General features: G+C 41.3%; 1 protein-coding gene across 2 annotated transcripts in view; it reads right to left on the bottom strand.

Annotated features, from left to right (window-relative positions):
* Positions 1 to 9,731: 9,731 nt before the first annotated feature.
* The window catches only part of LOC111873415 (tropomyosin Lep s 1.0101), a 30,313-nt gene continuing 15,188 nt past the window's right edge, over positions 9,732 to 24,856 (bottom strand). The window contains exons 2-10 of one of the 2 annotated variants that reach the window (XM_023868117.2): positions 24,472 to 24,630; positions 24,271 to 24,396; positions 23,097 to 23,230; positions 22,872 to 22,989; positions 22,698 to 22,768; positions 21,760 to 21,835; positions 19,668 to 19,730; positions 17,028 to 17,097; positions 9,732 to 10,371 (exon numbers count right to left, since the gene is read on the bottom strand). In XM_023868117.2, the coding sequence (XP_023723885.1) occupies positions 10,289 to 10,371; positions 17,028 to 17,097; positions 19,668 to 19,730; positions 21,760 to 21,835; positions 22,698 to 22,768; positions 22,872 to 22,989; positions 23,097 to 23,230; positions 24,271 to 24,396; positions 24,472 to 24,585 (855 nt within the window). In that variant the 5' untranslated portion in view covers positions 24,586 to 24,630 and the 3' untranslated portion in view covers positions 9,732 to 10,288. Of the gene's footprint in view, positions 10,372 to 14,698; positions 14,799 to 17,027; positions 17,098 to 19,667; positions 19,731 to 21,759; positions 21,836 to 22,697; positions 22,769 to 22,871; positions 22,990 to 23,096; positions 23,231 to 24,270; positions 24,397 to 24,471; positions 24,631 to 24,856 lie in introns of those variants that run through there. The other variant, XM_033755084.1, reaches the window with a different exon arrangement.

Genomic DNA, 24,856 nt, shown 5'->3' with positions numbered 1-24,856 from the left:
ACGTCATCCGTGTACTAGCGAACAGAAGCATAACGAAAATCGAACTTTTTTTAAGGCATTAAAGAATGGGGAAGGTAGACGAAATGTATAACCTTGAAAAGGGGTAGGCTTACAATTAATGGCAAATAGTAACCTAAGAACAGCCACATAGTCTGTGATAAAGGAAGAATTTCTTTTTTCGGGGACATAAAGTGATAGCCTTCATTTCTCTTCATTAAAGTTATGGATATTAAAAACGCTGGACACTAACTCACGTCTACACGGCTGATCGCCCGAGACCACGTAGGTGGATATGGAAAAGCACTTTGCAAACGTGAAATGATGGTTGCAGTCGGAACGCGGTAGCGTAGTTGGTTGAGGCACTATACTTCAAGCCAGATGGTCGTGAGTTCAAGACGCGATGAGGTGGATTTTTTTCAGTTTACCTAATCTTTCCAGCCGCACTATGGCCCTGAAATCGACTCAGCCTCTAAGAGCTCTAAGAGAACTCAGTACCGGGAATCTTCCTGGGGGTAAAGGGCGGCCGGCCCGTAAGACTGATGACCTTCCCGCCATCTGTGAGCCGATTGTGTAGAAAATGTGCGAGCCTCGACGTTTTACAACCCTATGGAACTTCACAGTCTCTTACAGGGATAGCTTTACTTTTAGCCTCCGCTCAGAATACAGAACATACTCATGGTCGTTATGAACTTCCTACAGCTGGATTTTCTTAATTGGCAAAAAAAAAAAAAGTATACGTTTAACAAAGAAAAATTGTCCATACAGAACCAGAAGATCCGTCAGCGTTGACATAAAACTATTTGAAACCTATTTTGAAAAAATAAAAAAAAAATCACTCAATTGCAGTACTCTTAACGGCCACTGTAAAATTGCTGTCACAACCACAGTTCGGTAATCCCTGTATGACTGTATTCTTTCAAGTAAGTACATAATCAGGCCGGTCACGGTAGCCGAGCGGTCTAAGGCATGCACTGTCTTCGCTCCCTCGGAAGCCGGGATCGTGGGTTCGAATCCTACTCAGGGCATGGATGTTGGTGTGCGTTTTCCTGTGTTTGTGTACAGGTAGAGGCCTTGCGACGAGCTGATCACCCGCCCAAGGAGTCCTACCGAATGTCTAAGATCTAGAAAAACCGAAGTGAACGGAGAAGTTCATGGAGGTAGGCCTAGCCCCACTGGGGCTGTAGTGCCAAGGAAAAAAGAAAGTACATAATCAGAGTCAAGAAATTTAAAATAAACACATGATATAGCAACTGGAGCAGTAGCTATCCTGTTCGAAAATTTCAGAAATATATTGAAATTAAATGTACCCTAATTAGGATCGAAAAATATAATATAATGTAACATAATGGAATGTAGGCTAAGTTCTAGCGATCTTGAATGAAGTGCTTCGAGGTACACATAACAACTTCCTCCCACATCTCATTTCAGAATAATTTCCTTGTCTCATTCAAGGCCAAGTAACCTGTACCTAATACTGTGTCGTCGAGTAACCTACAAAAGAATCGAACTCTTCATACAGATACATTCATGTGTAAACATTTATATATTTGAAAGTACAATATTAAAAATTCTCAGCATTAAACTGAAAATATTGTCACGTATTTGGATTGGAATTTAGATTTATTGAACACGTGAGTAGTAACTATAACAGTTTCACGGATCTACACAATCTACAAATCACTGCAGCACACATACAGTCTTCTGTGTCTTCACAAGTCGTTGCCTGGTATCGGTTCCTATTAACGGAGATACCTCTGCTTCCGTGCCCACGATGGCGGCAACTAATTGCAGAGCCCTCAACTTCTGACTGCAACTAATTCACATTCCGATTGACCAAAAATCAAGTCAAAGCCAAAGTTACGTTATGACCAGGGCCCGGATTTTCATGACCTAAAATATTTTTAAAATGACTGAAAGAATTAAGAAATATTACCTATAAAATGACCGAAAATCCAGAAAATGACCGAAGAGATCAGAAAAATTATCTAAATTTAAGAAAAGACCTAAAATATACTATAATGTTATAGAAAATCTACTAATCGTTTTAAAATGTATTTTTAATCTTTATTGACACTGAACTCAACGTTACTCTTTCAAGTTCGTCCTCATTTTATGTTGAAAATTAAGCAGTATATGACTGAATTTGAAGCCAAATGTTTTAATACGATTTTTTCTACCGCGTTGGAACGCTTAAAAATGCACATAAACGGTATATATTCCAGTATTTAAGTGCCACCTCATTCAGAGTTGCAATAGACGACAGTCAACATGCGGAATTTCTCGAAAGTGACAGAGCGCCTATTGTCCGAAACATATTCTTGTAAGTAAAGTGAAAAGTAAAGCTATCCCTGTACCAGGCCGTGGAGGCCCATAGGGTTGTGAGATGTTGAGGTTCCCACATTTTCTAGACAATCGGCTTATAGATGGCGGCAAGGTTGTCAGCCCTACGCGCCGGCAGCCCTTTACCCCCAGGAGCATTCCACGAATATTCCTGGTACTCATTAATGAGTCGACCCCAGGGCCATAGTGTGGCTGGGAGGATTAGGTCAATTGAAATAAATCCAATGACCTCATCGGGACTTGAACCCGCAACCTTCCGGCTTATAGCATAGTGCCTCAACCTACTACGCTAACGCGTACTTCAAGGAACTCCTTTCCACATCTGCAGACACAATGGGAGCGTACTTGAAGTGTACCAAATCACTTGCAGTAAGTTCTGCTTTAATATTGAAAGTGCTGAAGGACTCTCCTGTCAGAATTCGAGAAATACCTGAGTTCTTGTCTAGAACATGTTTCATTTTTCTTGACACAATTTTACCAATGTACCCTGACACTTTCTCCAAATCACTGGCAATTTTTTTTTTACCAGAGCGAGCGAATCTTCTAGCGTCGCTCCTTTCTCCTTGACCTTCCGTCAAGGAATTGAAATTTGTCTTTGTGAAGGCCACCTGTCCACCGACAAAGGTGGTCGAAGTCATGGTTTTTGCAGCTGCTGCAACGCATATTTGTACTGCTGAAGAATTGGTCAGTCACTTATTTTCTTATTGTCCTGAGCTGTGTGTAATGGATTTATGTTTTAATGTCAGTGAATACTTGTTAGTTTGAGGTTCCGCCGTTTCTTGCAGAGGGCTCAAGCTTGGACACCCCCTCCATTTGGGGAGTATTGTGAACACGTAATGGAACCGGGTATAGACGCTGCTACAGACCCCAAGCAGAGAGTAGGAAGCAGCAGGGAGGAACTGCTAAAGAGAAATAATATACAAATCTTAACATGGGCCTCATTTGGTACACCTGCATTGAATGATTACAATCACTGTCGTTCACGTCTTCATGCTATTTCCTTATAAAATTTTCGTCATGATTTGTGATATGTGAATTATACTCGTATTTCACTATACGGGGGAGTGGAGGAATAGCTCCGCCATTCTTGATCTTGCACTAGATGAATGTGAGTGGTCACCTTCACGCTCTTGCCGCTTCATCCCCGTTACCCACTGGACAGAAAACTGGGTGGACTCCACAGCCGGTCTCGAAGCTGTGGAGTAGAGAAAGATTTCTTACCCTTGCCGGGAACCGAGGCCCGACTGTCCAGCCCATAGCCCGCCGTTATACCGACTGAGCTATCCCGGATCACGAAAAACTGCTAGGCTTGTTTATTTCAACAACGCGAAGAAATGGCTGCAACTGCACTGGCAAGGGAAGACCTCGCTTCCATTATGGATCTGACGTCATGCTGCTCACCGAATGAAAGCTCTCGACGAATCTTCCGGAGGCAGACGACCGGAAATGTTACTGCATTGTGTAATCTGATGTGTAGACTGGGGCTACAATTGGAAGGTGGGGCTTACAATGCTCTTCATTGCTGCGACAATGGACAAGCGTTCAATGGATTGGCAGATACTTTTCTAAGCCCAATGGACCACGGTTGGTTACTGAAAAACGAACGAAAGTTAAGCCCGTCAGGCCGACAACACACGTTTCAATTTCGCTTTTAAGCCTCTAGCAGGCGTACCGTTGTTTTCCTGAAGGTATCATCTACGTGTCATTGTTTAGGAAAATTGTCTCCACACATTACAGAAATTTGATCAAAGGCGTTAGAGACGTTTTCGAGATAATCGTCATTTTGTTCTTGGGGTATCTTCTGGAGAGCCAATGTTTTTTGGATCTACGAGCACACACGCGAATGTAAAGACATGCGTTTCCCCCTTCAGATAATTTTATGCAGTTGGTGCATAGGAACTCAGTCACCTCAGTGTTCTTACATATTTACAGTGTATGAAAGTGCGCAGTGTTGTGGGTGTTTCGTAGGCAAATGTTGTTTCCATCTTCATGGTTGGAATATGGCGTGTGTTTCAACACGTCCGCGGGGAATATTGGCTGCTGGAGCCCGTTCCAGGCCAAAAGGAACTGTGAATAGGGAAATGTGAAAAACCTGAAACCCTAAAATCAGTAACTTTAAAAATGATAGCCGAAAAGGTGCATCACCTGAACAAGAACAGGGCGAATGGTGATTACATCTCGGTGTTCACACACGCTGTTACATCACGATTATGTTAGCCACTGTCCATTGTCTCAGTTATGTTTGATACAGGCCTACATGACGTGTTAGCCACTGACTTCAGTCTTGTCTCCATGTATTGGCTGCAGACTGAAATATAGGGCTATTAGAAACGATCTGGGAGAGTATAAATCAATGTATTTTCGAAACGCTTACATGCACAAACATGAAGAAACTTCAGATGTTCGATACGTTCCCCATTTGTAGCTCTGCAAACGTGAACGCTATATTCGAGATCTTCCCGCGTATGCCGCAGCTGTGACTCAAGTGAAATTCGTTCTCGAAGGGATTGTGGCGTGGGAGGTTGGTACACCTGGTCTTCTACATATTCCCACATGTGGATGTCGCATGGAATGAGGTCTGTGAATCTAGGGGACCAAGCAATATATCGAACTTCTATCCAAGCCATTTTTCTCTGGTAGTGCTCAGCCTCTAACAGAAATGAGTAATAGGAATTAATTAAATAATTTTCCTGGGGAGTAAAGAGCGGCCGGCGCATAAGGCTGCCAACCTTACCGCCATCTATGAGCCGATTGTCTAGATAATGTGGGACCCTCAACGTCTCACAACCCTATGGGCCTTCACGGCCTGGTACAGGGATAGCTTTACTTCATTTTTTTTTTTAGTGATCAGATCTTTTGCATTCGTCAGAGACTGGAGAAAAATGGGAGTACTCGTACAGTGAGACAGTACATCAGCTATTATAGACTTCAAGAAAGCCTATGATTCAGTTAGGATGGAAGTATTGTACAATATTCTGATAGAGTTTAGGATACCCATGAAACTAGTTAGGCTGATTAAAATGTGTCTAAACGAAACGTATAGCAAAGTCCGTGTAGGTAAACATTTGTCTGATAAATTACCTATCCAGAATGGTCTAAAACAAGGAGATGCTTTATTACCACTCCTTTTCAACTTTGCATTAGAATATGTCATTAGGAAGGTCCAGGGAAACCAGGTGGGACTGAAATTAAACGGGACACATCAGCTGTTGGTCTATGCTGACGATGTGAATCTACTGGGTGATAATACAAATACCATAAAGAGAAACACACAAACTTTAATTGACGCAAGTAAGAAAGTTAGTCTAGAAATAAATACAGAGAAAACTAAGTATATGTTGCTGTCTCGTCACCAAAATACAGGGCAAAATCATGACATAAAGATAGAAAACAGATGTTTTGAAAATGTTGCACAGTTCAGATATTTGTGAACAACGATAACAGATCGAAACCTGATTCAAGAGGAAATTAAAAGGAGATTGAACTCGGGTAATGCTTGCTACCATTCAGTCCAGAACCTTTTGTCTTCTCGTCTGCTGTCTAAAAATATAAAATTAGATTATACAAAACCATAATTTTGCCTGTGGTTCTGTAAGGGTGTGAAACTTGGTCTCTGACAGTAAGGGAGGAACATAGACTGAGGGTGTTTGAGAATAGGGTGTTGAGGAGAATATTTAAGCTTCATAACTTGTACTCTTCTCCGGGTATGATTAGAATGTTCAAGTTAAAGAGGATGAGGTGGGCAGGTCATGTAGCACGAATGGGGGAAAAAGAGGAATGCATATAGGATATTTGTGGGAAAGCCAAAAGGAAAGAGACCACTGGGAAGACTAAGGCGTTGGTGGGTGGAAAATATTGCCGTCACAACGTCTGGTGCAGTGTTCCTCATCGTCTGTTGCACGTCCCTTGAGGTAGCCAAATTCCTTCCTTCATAAAAGTCTACCTGCTGCCTCAACTGTGAGACTGAGGTGTTCGCAGTGGTGAGTATAGAGATTACTGTCAGCCACTCGGAGGACTGTACTGCCTCCATCTTCAGGCAATCAGAGAAACATTCTCTCGCACTCTTCTGGCTAGCGGAGCAACCTGTCTCAATCTTCAGCTTCATCCTCTACTCTGAAAACTGTGCCCTCAGGTTCCACCGAAACCATCATAATGCTTTACCAGACTACACAGCTTCATATCCCGGAATACCGTAATCTTCACTGTTTAAACTGACCCACTAGTCGAGTACGTAACAGTGCTGAGTAACACATTAGGATGGATGCGGAAGAAAATGGTAGTTGCCTGATTTGAGGTACTGCCCGGTGAAGTGTTGCGAAGTGGAATGAAGGGAAAAGTCGTGGTGAAATGTGGGTGCATCAGATCATGGCATTACGTATTCCATTACTGTTACTGTTTAGTGTATAGTGTGCTTATTTTTTTATAAATATTAATTTATATCATTCTAGTTTTAATTGTATTTGCATTGTGTACTGTGTGTAGTGTGTCCTTTATTGCTTGTGTAGTTTTGTGCGCTGTTTTGTTTGAGTGTGATATGCTTTTTGTGTCATGTGTTATTTGTGTTGTGTCTTATTGTAGTACCATTGCCACAAGGTAAAACCCATTTGCAGATAAAATAAATAATAATCAGAATGCTGCCTGAGGAAGACTAAGAATGACCTCGGGGCAGTCGGTGTTCCAACCAAGATTTGAACCTACCATCTCCCGAATACACGTCACAAGCGTCACTGCTTGCCCTAACTTCAGCAACTGTGAGAGGAGCACAACTTCAGATGGGTGGGCTGACGACTTCTGACGATAGCGTGAACCTACAGAAGTCTTTTGACTGATGCTTTGGGCTTTGGTCGTCGTTCCATTTATCAGTTCACAAAGTTTCGGGAACTGGTTCTGTTTCTTTCATCAGTATAGTAAGCCCTCGTTTAACGTCGTGGTTACTTTCCTGAGAAACGACGTCAAGCGGATCCACTTCTACCATAAGATACTGTCGTTGCCTAGAAACGGGTCTACATTCCATAGTACTTAATAAGATCATTACGTTTCTCAGCCTTTTTTTCACTATCATTTCTTTTTTCGCTAGCTCTACAGCCCCCTTGGGCCCTGGCCTCTGATTTTCAGTTTCACGATCATTTCACAGACGGTAAGACTCCTTGGACGAGTGATCAGCTCGTCCTATGGCCTCTACCTAAACACAGAACAACACAAATATAGAATAAACACATACACATACCGAATATCCATGCCTTGTGTGGGATTCGAAACCACGATCCCGGCTTCCGAGTGAGCGAAGAAAGTTCATGCCTTAGACTGCTCGGGTAACGTGACCGGCCATCACCACCATAACATGCACTGAAACATTGGTAGACGCTATAAACGCCACTGCAAATACTCGTACGTTCTCTGCTGTAATAACGTTTCTTCAGCATTTAGAATGATATATTGTGTACTGCCAAACGGAGTTAGATTTCTTATTTTATCGTATGCTTTGACAAAGGAAATGACGAGCTTCCGAAACGCTGTAGATTTAAAAAGAAAAATTGCGACGATGGACAAGCTCCTAAATACAGAGCGACCCAGAAGTCAGTTAACCTAAAACAGTCACTCGTGCTAAAGGAAATGTTCAGATTCAGACTTGCTAGTCAACTTGCAGAACGTTATCAGAGCCTTGTGAGTTCCGCAATTAACACAGCGACTTTAATTTCGAATAACTTTTGCAAATTTTTATTTATATTTCCTTGGCACTATAGCCCCAGTGGGCCTAGGCCTACCTCCATGAACTCCGTTCACTTCGGTTTTTCTAGATCTTACACTTTTGCAAATTTAGTAACGAATAAAATAATTTTACTGTACATTTTACTAAATATTCACGTGACTTAGGGCCCCTGTACCCGTATGTCAAATAGCCTATGCTTACCACAATGAAAGTTAGTCCTATGCTATGTAGTGCTATCATGTGGATGACAGCAACCTTATCGTAAAACAGCTGAAATCAGAAACTCTGACCTTGAATTTGGATTCAACAAATATCTTCGAAACGTCCGTATCCGCCTATGTGACTACATGAAGTCGGAGCCCACCATGACGCACCAGCTAACTTGTTCACCAATTTAAGTGATCTTAAGGACTTCAAACTCATATTAAATAACACTATTATGAGGGTTCCGATCTGTGACAGACATCAATAATTTATATTTCACAAATTACGGCAGTCTGTCTGCTTGTACCTTATGTCATATAACTAAAACTGTAGATGTTAGCGGACAGGGCTGAGTGAAGGGGCACTGTAAGCACTTCAGTTGCGCCTGTCACATGTTCTGCCCTGTGACTGTCACCTGATCTTCCAGTCAAGGGGCACTGTAAGCACTTCAGTTACGCCTTTCACATGTTCGGCCCTGTGACTGTCACCTGATCTTCTAGTCAAGGGGCACTGTAAGCACTTCAGTTGCGCCTGTCACATGTTCTGCCCTGTGACTGTCACCTGATCTTCCAGTCAAGGGGCACTGTAAGCACTTCAGTTACGCCTTTCACATGTTCGGCCCTGTGACTGTCACCTGATCTTCTAGTCAAGGGGCACTGTAAGCACTTCAGTTGCGCCTGTCACATGTTCTGCCCTGTGACTGTCACCTGATCTTCCAGTCAAGGGGCACTGTAAGCACTTCAGTTGCGCCTTTCACACGTTCGGCCCTGTGACTGTCACCTGATCTTCCAGTCAAGGGGCACTGTAAGTAGTTCAGTTGCGCCTGTCACATGCTCTGCCCTGTGACTGTCACACTTCGTCCCTCCTCACTATTCACTTGGTATTTCACTATTTCTTGACAATGTATCAATCTCTTAACAAGCGAAGAAAAGAAATAAGCAATAGGAAGATTGTGAATAACAAGGAGGGGAGGAATGTTGGTTCTGTTACATCATTTACCCTGGCATGTGCCTGGAAAACTGAGAAAAACCACGAATATCGCAGCCAGATTAGCCAGATCTCATGCCCTTTCCTGTATATCAATATATCAAAGTTAATTTACTGAGCTGTTTGCAAATTGCATGCCGTTGCGAGAGTCTCTGGTTTGCTTGGATCGTGTTAGAATCCGTTTAGGCCCATTTATTGTTCATGAACACATGCAATGTATCTTTATGTTTATTGGGACCGTCGTAGATATTGTTAGGAGCCTTTTATTGTTCATCAGTATACAACATACCTTTATCCTTGGCTGTGACCCTGTTTTTGAGAACATGTTACTTTTGAAACCTCGGCGTGCTTGCTTTGTAATAAACGTGTGGTCAGTAACGCTTTCTTGGGGAACCTGCTGCGTACAGTGGGAGACATATTGGCATATATATGATCTTATGTTTATATACAATTTGCATATTTCCATGCAACATAAAGAACAACAGGTAGATATCGAGCGAATATAGAGTTTATTCACTTTCGTACAAACCTCACATTAATAAATTTCCTGCAGAAACTAATTTTTACAAGTGAGAAGAACACACCTTCTTACCACCAAACAAAACTTGAGACGAGTGAGTGGCGAAAAACACGCAAAATTTTCTATCACTTCAACAGGTAATAATTTGTATACATAACACTTTATCTATCATTCACTTAAAATAAATTTATTATAACATATTAATTATCTTGTAAGAATACCCACATTTGTGCATATGAATGAAAGATGATATGCATACATGTTAGTGTTGTCAATAAGGGTCAAGTATTGATAAATTTATTTTTCAAATATTTGAAATTCAAACTTCCTCGTCATTTCGAATTTCAAAATATTTAACAAAATTTATTTCTATGATAAATATTAAATATATTCTTAGAAGGAGATAAACGTGTGATATGGAAGCCGAATTTCGTGAATATGAAAAGTCTACAAAACTGCCATATTATGACGTCACTCGGGTAAGAATTCGCGTCCAATATGCCTGCCGTTTCATGTAATGTATATGATTAATAACCAGCCAGTTCTGCGAAGGTGGAATCCATTTCATCGGCCAGTGACTTGTATCTGTCCTTATTGATACCCAGTTCGTCTGTAGAGAGAAAGCATACACAAATAGTTTAATAATATATCAACAGAAACTGACCGTGCAGGATGGTTCAGCAGACATTTGTTTACATTTGGAAGTGCAAAAGAAATGCGCTCGCCTTCGCCTGTGTGAGCAGTTCAGTCGACATTAAAGCAAATACTTAACAACTAATGAAGAAAATCTAAAAACACGCTTTTCTGCGGTTTCAAATTTGCAGCCAATTATTTTCTTCAAGAAACCAGTAGAATGCGTAATAAACTGTTCTCAGCCAAACTTGATTTCTTAGTCATAATTATTTTCAATATTTTCGGCTTTACTGACATTTGTTTCATTCCATTTTATCAGAAACACAGCTAATTCTCTCGTTGGCATTTGTTGTCGCCAATCTGTAAACTATGGAGGAACTCCATGGATCAGTTCATGAACGAGGATGTTATTCGCTAAATACTCTGATGGAAATGCCGTAGTGATATGGGTACATTTAGTGGAAACCCTTTCGCTCAGTCGCAGGTTTTAAATACCGATAAAAATGTAAAGAAAACAGCCCAGAACCTTCAAATCCTAAGTAAGAAATTAACAACCTCTTTTGATAAAATGTTTAATCAGCCATGTTGCAAATAGCTAGTATTGGACAATCTGAATCCAAGAATTGCACCAACTCAAACGTAATGNGTGAAACCTGAATGCATACTCCGTATACGTAAAGCGAATGTGTGACGCGCCGTTTATATAATATAAACAGTACAGTATGTGTTTACCCTGCCATTCTACTGCGATGCTGAGAATGAATTTTGATCCTTAATTCTCTTACACGAAATCACGGGACTATTAACTACACACTTTTATTATTGACAAAGATATTTATATGAAAGACAGTAATTTAAATTTTATGTTGTAATGTTAACCTATATCAAAATTACCTGGAAACAATGCAACTGTAAAGAGGCGCTTGAACGTCTTGTATATGCCATGATAAAATGGGCCTATACACTGGCAATCCAAGATCAAATCCTGGTTACTTGCTGGCTAAGTTTTCAGTAATCTTTAGGCTTCCGTATTATATCATTCTTATACTTTTAGTTGCGATATGATTTATACCTCCTTGATATTTCAAGCCTTATATAATTTTTCGAGAGACGACATGTTGTTCCCAGCGACCCTTAACATGTCCAGCAGGGCTTCCGTGCTGCAGCTACGTGGCAGCTATTGTCCTTACAATGCATACCACGAGCCAGGAAATGTGCGAAGATATACCAGTATGTGCGACTAGGGTAGTGAGTGTGCGTTTACAGTTACAGAACATCATCATATTAAGTCTTATGTCTTAATGCTGGTTGTTGCTCCTCCGTAAGAACTACAAGGAACAGAAGGAAAACTAAACTCTCCATACTATTTGTTCTCTGTCATCATTCGCCAGTACGTCCCACCAATGACAGTCGATCCAAATAAATGTAACCTGCAGGTCTCCAGTTATCAATGGACTGCAAGAACGACCAGTTTCTTACATTGTCTCCATATTATCCGTACATATTATTTGCAGGTCCACACTCTCTTCCAAAACAGTTCCTCCACTTAATGCGATCTCAAGCTTTCTCCTTCAAATAACAATAACCACTTCTGTCCCCAAAGTCATGCAGCATCTTCTTACGTCTTCTTCCTCGTCTTCTGGTCACTTCTATCCGCCCATCTGGCATACATGGTATCTCTGTTTTTGGAAAGAGACTATCCAGGAAAAGTGATAATGTGGTAGTTTTTCCATTTGCTTTCCACATCGCAGTACAACAGCCGTTCAAACCACTCTGGTCACGCCTGTTGCTATACGAACTTGAACCGTCTCGAGCATCATTTGCTCTGTGCTTCAAGTCGCTGCTGATGACACTGCTTCCGGCATCAGTTTTTGGTTTTTGGTGTCTCTCTTCGTCTGATGCCTGATGTAGTGTATCTGAGAGAAATTACACAGAACATTGCACACAGTTCTTAAATTACATAAAAGGGCGCCTGAGAAAGATCCGAGGCTTACAACAATAAGATGTTAGCAGTATCAATTAAACAATCAGAAATAGTGAATACGTACAGATAGGCCCGCTTTCGTGATTCACTTGAGTGGCGTTAACCATTTGAACAAAAAGAAGAACAAATAGCCAACGTGAATACATTTTTGCTTGTAAATAACTTTCTGCACTCTTTAATTTCAACTACAAAATGTCGGAATTTGCTTCCCGCAGTGTCACGATCTTTCCAAACAAGGACAGAACACACAGCTATAGCAGATCAGTGTGATGCAAGACCATTTGCATTACATTTGAGGTTCTAAGAGCGCCCATCTTCTGGAATTTTACGTCTCGTAGTCTGGTGAAAGTCAACGGACGAGTAAGCTAAGCAAGGCTGCTGGCTGATTCATGCTGGTTTCTTGCTTGGTTTACTTTTCGACCCCGGTGAAGAAGGCTATATGCTCCTCCGAAACGTCGGTTGACTTTCATCTGACGGCATAATGTTATATCTCAGAACACAGAATTCTTCAAGACTATTTAAATATTCCGAAATTGTTTAGGTTGAAAATTATCCTGTCTATTTTAAACGTACATAGTGGTGTATGTAGACCTGCTTCGCGTAATATAAAAGTGTATTTATTCCAACGCACGCCTATGATTTATTTTCCCTTTTTTCTGATTCTGAACACATTACAGTGTTTACTTTAGACCAAATTTTCTGTCAGACCAAGGACCCTATGTTTCTTATTTCCCCACCCGTAAACTGGATTTTATGCGGATGGCTACACTAAATAGAATAGCTCATAAAGTCAGCGGATTTTTCTTAATTTTCTGCGCTCTGTATGCTGAAGGGAGGAAAGCGGTACGGGCGTGGAGGGAGAGAGAGTTCAATGCCTTGACAGGACAAAGGAGTTACACTCTGTAAAGCCGACTGATCACATCTTTAACCAAATACACTTAAGAAACACCGTACAAAATAAGCAATACAAATTAATCCAAAAGTAAATGTCTCTGTTTTACACTGTTTTACTTTTCAAAGTAGGTTCCTGAGTTCAGCTAGTTATTTCATATATACATATATTATCTGTGTGCGCGCGCGCGCGCGCGTGTGTGTGTGTGTTCTTTGTCCGTACAAATGACCTACCTACGCAGTCTGGAACTGTAAATCGTAGCAGAGAAGAAACTTGAAAAGGAAAGGCTCAAGGCGTATTCTGAACTGAGAACAAAAAATCCGCTTTTTTTAGACTGCAGATATGAAATCCCTGTCCTGGGGGTTATTAGAAATGGGCGCATGTACAGTAATACAAATGTCTGCTAATTCATCCTTTACTTATATTAACACTACAATAACAGTACACATAAGCAACCTTCACGTTTTCATCATGTGAAACGTATATTTATATGACATTTTTACACAGAGGTTAGAGTTTCATTATTTCCTGTAAGCCACAAATGTATGGAGTTAGCGTATATCTCCAGCAAAGCAACATAAAGCTAATATTTTATAGAGTAATTGCAAATACTTTGTAAGTGCCACTAATTGTGATAGTAACGTTATTGTTATTACTTAATTGTGAGCTAAGACATTATATTAATAACGGCAAATATTGAAGGCAAGAATGTGTGAACAAGGTCGATATACATATATATGTACAATTCTAAACTATCTTAGCATTATTCAAACACAGATAACACTCAGAAGTGTCTGTGCAAACGGAGAAGCTAACTGTAGCTGCAAATCACGCCTACTTTGTACAAATAAATCATCTACATAATTTCTTTCGATGATTGCTTTAAAATTCATGTTTTGTTCTGCTATTTTAGTTCACTTCTCTTCCTAGTCCTTTCAACAGATATGAAATTCTACAAAGTTGCTAAGACAATATAACAACAATATTGCTTCAGCAGTTCTAACATACTAAGTTGTGGCAACAAATGCCATTCCTTCAATTTGAGTCTTGGAATTTATTAAAGTTTAATAGAAATATTTAGGGCAGATGTATTAATAAGAATAAATACAATCGGTACAGGTTGTATAAGAAATTAAAATAAAAATAGATTCAGCAAAAGTGCAGGCAGCAACAGAGCAGTTGATTGTGTATGTTGCCCTTGTTCACACAGACTTGACATTTAAGCTACTACCTTTGCATGGCAGCCTTGACGTGAAGAGGAAGCAGCAGACAGGGAAGCTTTCAACAACAAATTGTTAAAATGTTGAAAAAGAAAGGTTGACAAGACACAGCAAAAGAAGACAGAAGGTGCGCCGGAAATTTTCGTGAAGCAAAAGTTTTTAATTTTGTTCTTATTGGGTCTTTCGTTCTTTTCGTTTGGTTTCGAGATTAATTCTTTGCTATGTTTAGTAGCCTGTGAGTTCAGCGAAGGTCGAGTCCAAGTCGTCGGTAATCGACTTGTATTTCTCCTTTTCACCGAACAGATTGTCTGGAACAGGAAGGCAATGCCATTAGTTTGTTAGCAGCAGCAAGCACACAGATACAACTTAGTTATGCGACAAGGATTCTTAAACAGAGTCCTCTTCCAGCACTTGGCATGCCTTCACACGCGACAGCAACCTTTGTCCCAACTGAACTCTGTGCACAGACCTGAAGCAACCAAACTGCTTGAACGGCAAGTGGAAAGTTCAAAAGCTCGAAGTAAAGATATATTTATGTAACGATTTTATAAATCGAATGGCAGACAATTGAAATTTTTTTATTTTAAACCTGAAATTTAACAGAAAATACAATATGACAATCTACAAGACAGGTACCGAAGTTTCGGAGAAACGTGCTACATAAGGATGCAGTAGCACTTTTCTTCTAAACCTTAGATTGCGTGTACCATATTACACGGCGTCACACCCCCCAAAACATTAGTCAGTGTCCACTGAATGTATGGTACATAAGTTACGTCTAATGACGTCATACTATTACACGACTTTTAGGTTGTTTGATTAGCAAACAAAATGGATGCAACACATTTTTAATTTGTCACTCGTTGTGAGCTTGAGTAATGCACACTTCTACAGCGCAAGGGTCTTTAATTGCGAACTTCAAAAGCGTTAGGCCTGCAGGTTACCTTCAGGGAAACAATTGTAACAGTTTGCCAATATTTTCTTCTACTGAAGAATGTATACTAAACGAAAGATAGCAGACCAGTTTTAGTCCTATTGGAAACGGGGTATGCCTTAACAATGAACTCAGCTGCAAACTGCAGTGGAAGTCAATTTCCTGCGCCCATTTTGCCAACACAACAACACAACATGAACAGCACACCGCATCACGTCTCTTTAGCATGCAGTCGTAAAAGCAACCTCGAAGTGTAGCTCAGTTTAAGAAACCTTGTCTCCAAAGCATTCTGACTGATGTGCAATCACGCATATTGCAATAAGGCAATGAAATGGTACATAAAAAATCTGATAGATAAATATAAATCGTACGTTGGTGACTAATATTTATTTCATTATAGGTGAAATATACTCAAAATAAATATAATACTCCCAAGTCCCTATGCTCAATTTGCCTCTAGGCAATTACAATTATTTATTGCTGAATATGCCTGTTAATGCAGGTAGCTATGCAAACACGACAAAACTTACTCTCAAATAATGCACAACTAACTCACTCTCTTTTAGTATTATTTAAGTCAGGAGGGAACGCGGTAGTGTAGCTGGTTGAGGCATTATGCTACAAGCTGGATGGTCGCGGGTTCGATTCCCGATGAGGTCATTGGATTTTATTCAATTTACCTAATCCTTCCAGCCGCACTATGGCCCTGGGTTCGACTCAGCCTCTAACAGAAATGAGTACCAGGACTATTCCTGGGGGTTAGCGACAGCAGCCGCTAGTGCACATGTAAGCAAAGTTTGCTTTCACAGAGCCATTCCAAGAATGAAATTATCGCAGGTTCTTCAGTCAGAATTTATCCGATGACCAAATCTGATAGGTGTACACAACTATTATACACAGTGTAAAATGCATCCGATAGATACGGCTCTTTTTAGACTCAAAAAAAAAAATAAACACAGATTTTAAAATATTATATAGTCTTCAAAGTAAATTAGATTAGCGTATTTTTTATGGAGACTGTAAAATATCTTTGAAAACCAAGCGCATAAAATTCTACAAAAAAAAAAGGAAACATAAATTTCTTAGTGTATGGATAATCACGAGATTTGGTACCGAATTATAGAAAAACTTTGTTCAAATTGGCCGAAATACATCAAGGCTTCGACACTGAAGTATCATATTCCATCAAAGAGACAATGAAGCTGGTCATATGACAACCTTCTGCAAGAGAGTTGACAGAACACTGGCAGCCGTGGTTGCTAAAATTTATCTTATACGTCTAATAACAATTTATCAATATACACGGAGTGCGCATAATAATTACTGAGGCGTATGTTCATTTTGTCATTTAAACATTTCTTCTGCTTTCAAATGAGTTATTTCTTTGAAATAGAGAATGTTGGCACGCCAGATTACTCCGAATATGTCTGTTCAGTCTGTGTTACTGCACTGTGAATGAAACCTCAACAAAGAAGCGAAATAGAAACTTTCCATGTAACGAAAGCCAGCCAAGCAGGACCACACCTACACGCCACGCGAGGAGTGTCTGGCCTAGCACCGGGCACAACCGGCGGTTAGTGTGTGAGAAAGCCACAACACGTACCTTCAAGCCTGTCGACCTCCTTCTGCAGCTTCTTCACGGATTTCTCGGCGAATTCTGCCCGCGCCTCAGCCTGAAGCAAACAAATATAGTACAGTTAGATCTACCTTCTGGTAAATGACACCGTGCAGTCAGGTGGTTTCAGAGGAACACTCTTTTCGTCTGCAGCGTCGAAGAGTAAGCCAAGCATACACCCCATAAAGAACATAAAACATGATGAATTCCATCTTCTGCGATATGGCCTCCTAGGTCACCAGATAACGCACATGGATTTTTTCTTGTGGGGTTGTGTGAAGAAAATTGTTTACCGGATTAAGATCAAAGACCTTCAACACGTGAAAGCCCGCATAAGGGACGCTGTGGCTACGGTAACACCAAATATTCTTCAAGTAACGTGGAACGAGGTTGAATATCGTTGGGATACCTCTCGTGCCGTCAAGGGAGCCCACACTGAAATTTATTGAGAATGTTACATATTCAGAAAAGCTTTAATAGTTTCCCTTTGCAATGGTGTCACCCATAAATGTGTATAATAAATGCTTTCTCAGCTATAATTATTTTATTTTGGATACCTTTCATCACGACACTCTATATAAAAGGTGGTAAAACTAGCCCCGTCATTTCATGCAGTTAATCTAGTAATTACTCGGATAATCTGTATGCATGATAGTATATCTCTTGTATACATTAGACACTGTAGCAGTCAATGACAATACACTGTACAGTGCAGCAGCCAAAACTCAACTTGAATCCTCTCTCGACTTAACGAAACCTAAAGTATCGGCCCACTGAGTACCAGGAGGCCTGCACACCCGTCTCCGTTAACATGTATCTGAAGAATGTGACGCTTAAGGTTCTCACAGGGGTGACTGTGATCTTCTGGGATGTTACACCGTATAGTCTGGTGGACAGTTGGCTATGCTTTTGAGGAAACCACTGCTTCCAATTTCAGGTCAGATGAGTAGACCAAGTCTGGAAGAACATGGTACTTATACAGAGAGAATGAGAGCTGGAACTAAGATTCTGAGTGGGCAGATGAAAGAAAGGAGAACCAAGTCTAGAATATTCGACCCTTAACTCAGTCACCCCCCCCCCAATTTCTCTGCCCTTCGAAAATAACCCTGCTACGGATGAAAACTCTGTTCACTTCTTCTTGCCTCTTCTGGTTGGCATAGGAGCCTGATCTCGCCGTCCGCCCCCCTCCCTCTATCCACACCACATTTTCCCAAGCGCGGCTTGCTCTTATACTCTGAAGATGAGGATGGAAGGTTCCTCCGAAACGTTAGTCAGACTATACGGTGTCACATCGCAGAAGACAGTAGTATCCGTGTGCTCAGAACTGACAACACCAGAGCTTCATAATGCCTAATGGTTTCCTCACTATCGGAGAAGTGAAGACTGAGACCAATGAGGAGCGTTTGGGTTCGTCAAGTAGGAACGGGCGTAGGTCACGCGAAACTTTCCAACAAACTCCATGCAGCCGAGTCATTCTTGAGGCGCAATAGTTGCTGAGCCACTCAATAAATTCCCAAAGTTCCATTACCGTGTCCACAAGAGCTCGCAATTTGTGCCTACCCGGAACCAGATGAATTCAGTCCACTCCTGTAAGATACGTTATAATATTATAATCCTATCTGTTTCTAAGTCTCCCTAGTGGCCTCTTTCCTTCTGGTTTTCATAACAAAACCCTGTATGAATTTTTATTCTCTCCCATACGTGCTTCATGTCCTTCCCATCTCATCCTCTTTCATTTTAACATTCTAACATTGTTTGTTAGGAAGCACAATTTACGAATGTCTTCGTTTTGCAATTTTCTTCAGCGTGCAATTGTTCTTACGTATAAATATTCTCCTCAGCACCCTGTTCTCAAACGCCCTCAGTCTACGTTTTTCTCTTGATGTAAGAAACCACGTTCAACAACCACACTAAACCACAGGCAAAAATTATAGCTTTGTATATTCAAATCCTTGCAGTTTTGACAACAGGCGAGAAGCCAAAATGTTCTTAACTGAACACATCTACATCTAACTTTCGGTAAACATGGAGTTACATAACCGAATCTTCTACTCCACGCAAGACGGGTTCACCTGTCGATTTTAGGCCAAAATCGTACGGAGACGATCACGGAATAATCCGCCCCGAATGTCCGTGGATCATCACTGCAGCGATCTGTACGAGAGGAACGGCACAAGCAGCGGCGGCTAGTGAGCATCCCTGCAGTACAGCCAGCTACTCCAAGGAGCAGTCACTGCACACTCAGACACTGAAGAGCTTCCGTGCCTTCATGTTCATGTTCACCAGCCAAAATGGAACCAGTGTCTCACCCTACTCCTTTCAAATAAATGTTAATATTATCCTACCATATATGCCTTGCTCTTGAACGTGACGCCTTCCCTGTTATTCATCTATGCTTAAATATTCCAAGCAGTTCCTTCCTTCTGGGTTTCCCAATCAGTATTTTCTCTGGATTTGTCACCTCTCCTATAGGCGGTGCGCGCCCTCACCACCTCATGTTCCTTGCTTTGATCATCCTACTGTTATCTGAAGTCTACACATTATATAAAGTAATTCCCATTTTTCTGGAGAAATCCAGTTAAGATTTATAAGGATAAATGCTTCCACATTTCGGATTATTGAACGTACCTCCTTTAGCTTAACAGTCAGGCTCTTTATCTGGCGTTTGTACTCTTCAACTCTCTGGTTGGCCTGTAACATACAAACATGGCAGCTGTCAGCTTGTAGAAAATATAATGGTCAGTTTAGAAAGATTAAACACTCACTTAATATGCTTTGTACACTAAAATATATTTGGGCTTCAGTTTCCGGAATTCTATCACCCTGAAGTTTTTCCTACTAAAATCCTGTATGAGTCTGATTTGTTTCATTTTAGTCCGTCACACTAACAGTTACAATTATAAAAGACAAGTCCGTCCAATGTGACTATTTCAGTTTTCTCACTTGATGATTCACTAGCCTTATATGTTTCGATCCATTTGGATCATCTTCAGAGGCACCAAACACTTTTTTGAAACCACTATCACAACAGTTGTCATATCAAATACACATGTAATGTCCAAGTACCCAATGCTCCATCTATCACTCACAGCAGCCTTTCTGGTTATAGAAATATTAAAGTTGTTTTAAAGTTTTAAAACTATGTTAATTAAGAATATTAAGAATCTCCCTACTCAGTTACATGGGAGGCACAACATTGGCCACCTTGAAGAGAGACGACAGGGGTTATTGACACGAACCGTTTGGTTTATGTATTTTAATTTTTAACAAAGTTTTTAAAACTTTAAAACAACTAAATATTTCTATAACCAGAAAGGCTGCTGTGAGTGATAGATGGAACATTGTGTACTTGGACATTACATGTGTATTTGATATGACAACTGTTGTGATAGTGGTTTCAAAAAAGTGTTTGGTGCCTCTGAAGATGATCCAAATGGATCGAAACATGTAAGGCTAGTGAATCATCAAGTGAGAAAACTGAAATAGTCACATTGGACGGACTTGTCTTTTATAATTGTACCTGTATGAGTCCTTCATTTTTCGCGGCGTGCGACATTTCGTCCTCCTTGGTTTAATCAGCCTACCAATATCGGGTAAAGGTCACATAACCTAACGGTCTTTACTACGAGGCAACCCAAAGAAACAACGATTGAATTTAGGATTGGCTTCGAGTAAGCGAGATTATGATGAATAACAAAGTCGATTAATTATAAGCTATGGTAATTATTGGGTTTTTGGACTTCTTCCATCGTCCGGGATTCTAGGTAATACAGGATACTCTAGGTAATAGAGGATCACTGGATCCAGTGATTGAGATTAGCTCTTTCTAAGGGGCTCAACTGAGTGGTTGTCCTCCTTTCTTACCTGAAGACAGAAATAGATCCAGTTTCTGAAACGTCGTATCCTCTATTACCTAGAATTCCGGACGATTGGAAAAGTCCAAAAACCCAGTAATTCTGTGTGTCATCCACCACCGTCAGAACTCTTTAGAATCTCTGGTAATTATGCTCTCCTGTCATATCCCACAATATTGTAAGGTGTATGGCTAGGTAACGGTGCGAAAAAATCCTCTCTTAAGGTCACGCAACAATAGGACGACTGTTTACAGTTCGTTGCTAGACAACAATCAGGGCGCCAATGGACTGGCGAGATAGCTATAACGTGACTTGTTTTCTGTGTGGTCTGCGCTACGCAAGAATAGAACTGTGTTTTCTGCGTTATCAGTGCCGCGGCTAAGGAGAGTCCAGGAGGATTCAGCAGTTGAGAGTTCAAGGACGGGAATGGAGCGTGTCCTTAATGTTAAATGGGAAGATCGGTTGAATACAGAGTAGGACAGAGGAGTACAGAGTGACTGAAGACGAAATAACAAGAAGACTTCATGACGATTTGAAGCCCTAGTTTCTGTGTTGAAATCCGTTGCTAGGAGACGACTAGTGGAACCTAAGTAGCCTAGTTCGTGTGCAACGGTGAACTGTAAATTGTGTAAATCAGCGATAGCGCTGTAAAAAGTGTGATTAAGAGAGATTGTAACCGAAGTGCTAATAAATCCAAACATCCGAACTAGAACCCGTTAATTTCATCATGCGTACCCACCTACACGTGACAATATTGTAACTAGAACTTATTTTAAAGGAGCCTAAATCTCAATACGACGTTTCTCCTGCAAGTGGTATGCTCTATTGGTTGGCAGATCACATGCTTTGAAGTCCTCCATACATACCTTTTCTTCGGACACTTCCAAAGATTTCAAGCTGTTGCCCACAACCTTCAACTCTTCCTCAAGTTCCATGATCTTCCTGAAAAATTGAAGTTTTTAGAATTAAGAAGATATACAGCAACTTCTAGAGTCATTTTGAAATATATTATAAGAACACAATCGTGCATGAATTGAGGAGAGCGGCCTCCGTAGTCGAGGGGTAACCTTCCAACCTCATGACTCAAGGTACGCGGGTTCAAATCCGGCGGAGGTCGTGGAAATTTTAAGGGCGGAAAAATTCAGGGAATAAGTCCTCCGGGAGGGACTTTAAGCCGTGGGTCCCGTGTCGTAGCTATACGACACGTAAAGGAACCTCATGCCTCAAGGAGGCCTCTGAGCCAAATTATAAGGACATGTCCCGCCCATCAATAGTCTCTAACGCCTCTGGTAGATGGGGGAAGCATCTAGATACCGCTGAGCCAGTAGAGGCCGAACTCGCTGGCTGAGTCGGGACTGATGGCACGCACCAGTACCGGTAGGGTATAGAGACTGGTAGAATATCACAGGGGGGCGTACAATAGATCAAACTGGTCGCGGTGCATGGGGAAATCCACTCCCTCCAATAATAATAATAATAATAATAATAATGATGAATTGAGGAGTGTGTAAAATGATGAAGTTACAAAATTTTGAGTTTTTCATGGCGGTAATTATTAAGATTGTGGTCTCCTGGGCTGTGACACGGTGTAGTTTTGTTGATACATACAGATATTTTGGTGAAACATGCTGTTTCCATTTTCATCATTGAAGTGTGTAGCCTATTTCTGAACCTACTCTCTTCAACATTTAAGATGGAGGCTAAACAGTCATCCGAAATGTCGATACATCTCTCTCAGACCGCATCCCAGAAGACGGTCACCGCAACAAGATAATATAATCCCACAACTATTGTGAACACTCACGATTCTCCGGTCTTCACTCGATCTTCAGCCACTTCCAGCTCGTCTTCAACGTTGGCCAGCTTCTGAGTCACCTAGTAACACAAACTAGCGATCAGACCATGTATACAACTCCAACTACACTTTCGAGTTACACAAGTTTCATACAAACAGATGTCGCCATTTCATAACCATCACCTCATCTGACTTGCCGTCAGCGTCCTCAGCGAGCAGTCGAGCCTCCTTGAGCTGGTTTGTCAGCTGGTCCATCCTCTCCTCATCCTGTAGGCTCCGGTTCTCAAACACCTTGCACATTCTGTGGAAAACAAACGAGAGATCCGCCTTAATAACCAACTCACCTCAGAGCCGTAGCCGCCGTTCTGACATACAGACATTCTGACGAGTCGATGCCTACACACTCACCGGCTGGCCTCATCAGCTGCCTCTGAGGCTTCGTGCAGTTTGGTGAGCGCAGTGCCTGATCTCTCCTCAGACCGTTCCAGATCCTCTTCAATGAGCTGCACCTTCCTGTTCAGTGCTGCCATCTCGCTCTCGGCCTATACATATATAAATATGAAGGCTAAATCTGTTTGGTAATATATAATAGCATGTTTATTTCTTTTTCTTTTTTTAACAACCCGTGACACATAAGTTCGGTTCCCAAGTAGGCCATCTAGAGAACTTGCTGTATTCTGAGGAAACATCAATCTGTAAATTATTGATCTCGGTCCCAGAACACTGACGTAAACCTACGTGATGTCACTTACAACAGTGGTATCAAATTTAATTTTTTATTGGAAGAAATCAAGGGCTTTATCTATTGTATTTATGATTGTGGTTGTCGCAATGAAAACTGAATGCATTTAAAACTGAGTCTTTATGATAGAAATGTTTGTATTCTTGCGATAAACCTAGAACTGGCTCACTACTTTCTGAAAGTCTGTGAGACGAGCACAGAGTGGGGTGCACTCCTTTGAGAGAGTCTGTGAGACGAGCACAGAGTGGGGTGCATTCTTTTGAGAGAGTCTGTGAGATGAGCACAGAGTGGGGTGCATTCCTTTGAGAGAGTCTGTGAGACGAGCACAGAGTGTGGTGCATTCCTTTAAGAGAGTCTGTGAGACGAGCACAGAGTGGGGTGCAGTCCTTTGAGAGAATCTGTGAGATGAGCGGTGCATTCCTTTGAGAGAGTCTGTGAGACAAGCACAGAACTGGTTCAATCCTTCTAAACGTCTATGATTTGAGAACAAAACTGTTTCGCTTCTCTCAGAAAGTCTGTGAGGCGAGCATAAAACTGACTGGAAACGGTCTGTGACGTCATAACAGAACTGTCTCAGTTCTTTGAGAAAAATTGTGAGAAGGCCACATGAAGGGTTCACTTGTGCTTTTCACGAGCACAGAAAAGCTGTGTGTAAACATGTGACGTAATTGAGAATGTTAATTTTCATAGAGGTTTGAATAATTTAGATCAGTAATTTCCTCTCTGAATAAAGCAACTGGTTTCAGACTAAACACCGATTTCTTTCCCTGATCATAACAGCATGTGGCTTTCTGACCCACAATCCCATTTCTTAACAAACAGAAAACAATATTCACTCACGGCCTGCAGAGCCTTTTCTTTTGCCTCGAGGTCCTTGTTAGCTTGCTCCAAGTTCTTCTTGGTGGTCTCCGAGTCCTGCTCCAGCTGAGCTCGCCTCTTCTCCAGGTCTCTCACGTCTTCAAGGATCTGGAGCATAAACGTCATTAAACCTACAGTTTAGGGCTTAGCATAGCATTTCCAAAGTCATTAAACATTTCTGACCTTATCGGCCTTGAGGTTCGCCTCCTTGGCCTGTCCCTCACAGGTGTCGGCCTTGTCCATGGCGCTGTCCTTCTCCATCTTCATCGCCTGCATCTTCTTCTTGATGGCATCCATGATGGCGGCTTGTTTATGCTCACCCTCTGCTCAAGAAAAGTAAAACTGCAACATAACAGAAACATGACGTTCAGAAAGTGCTTCTCTTACTCAGTATCTTGTAAAGTTACTCGTAATTAACTGTCGTACCTATAGCTCAGTCGGTATACTGATGGGCTACGGGATGGGCGGCCGGGGCTCGATTCCCGACAGAGGCAGGAGATTTTTCTCTATTCCACAGCATCGAGACCGGCTCTGGGACCCTCCTGTTGACCGGGTAGAGGAGGATTTT

The sequence above is a fragment of the Cryptotermes secundus genome, unplaced genomic scaffold (assembly GCF_002891405.2).
Source record: "Cryptotermes secundus unplaced genomic scaffold, Csec_1.0 scaffold270, whole genome shotgun sequence".
Taxonomy (NCBI): Eukaryota; Metazoa; Arthropoda; class Insecta; order Blattodea; family Kalotermitidae; genus Cryptotermes; species Cryptotermes secundus.
This window is presented reverse-complemented; position numbering and strand designations above follow the sequence as displayed.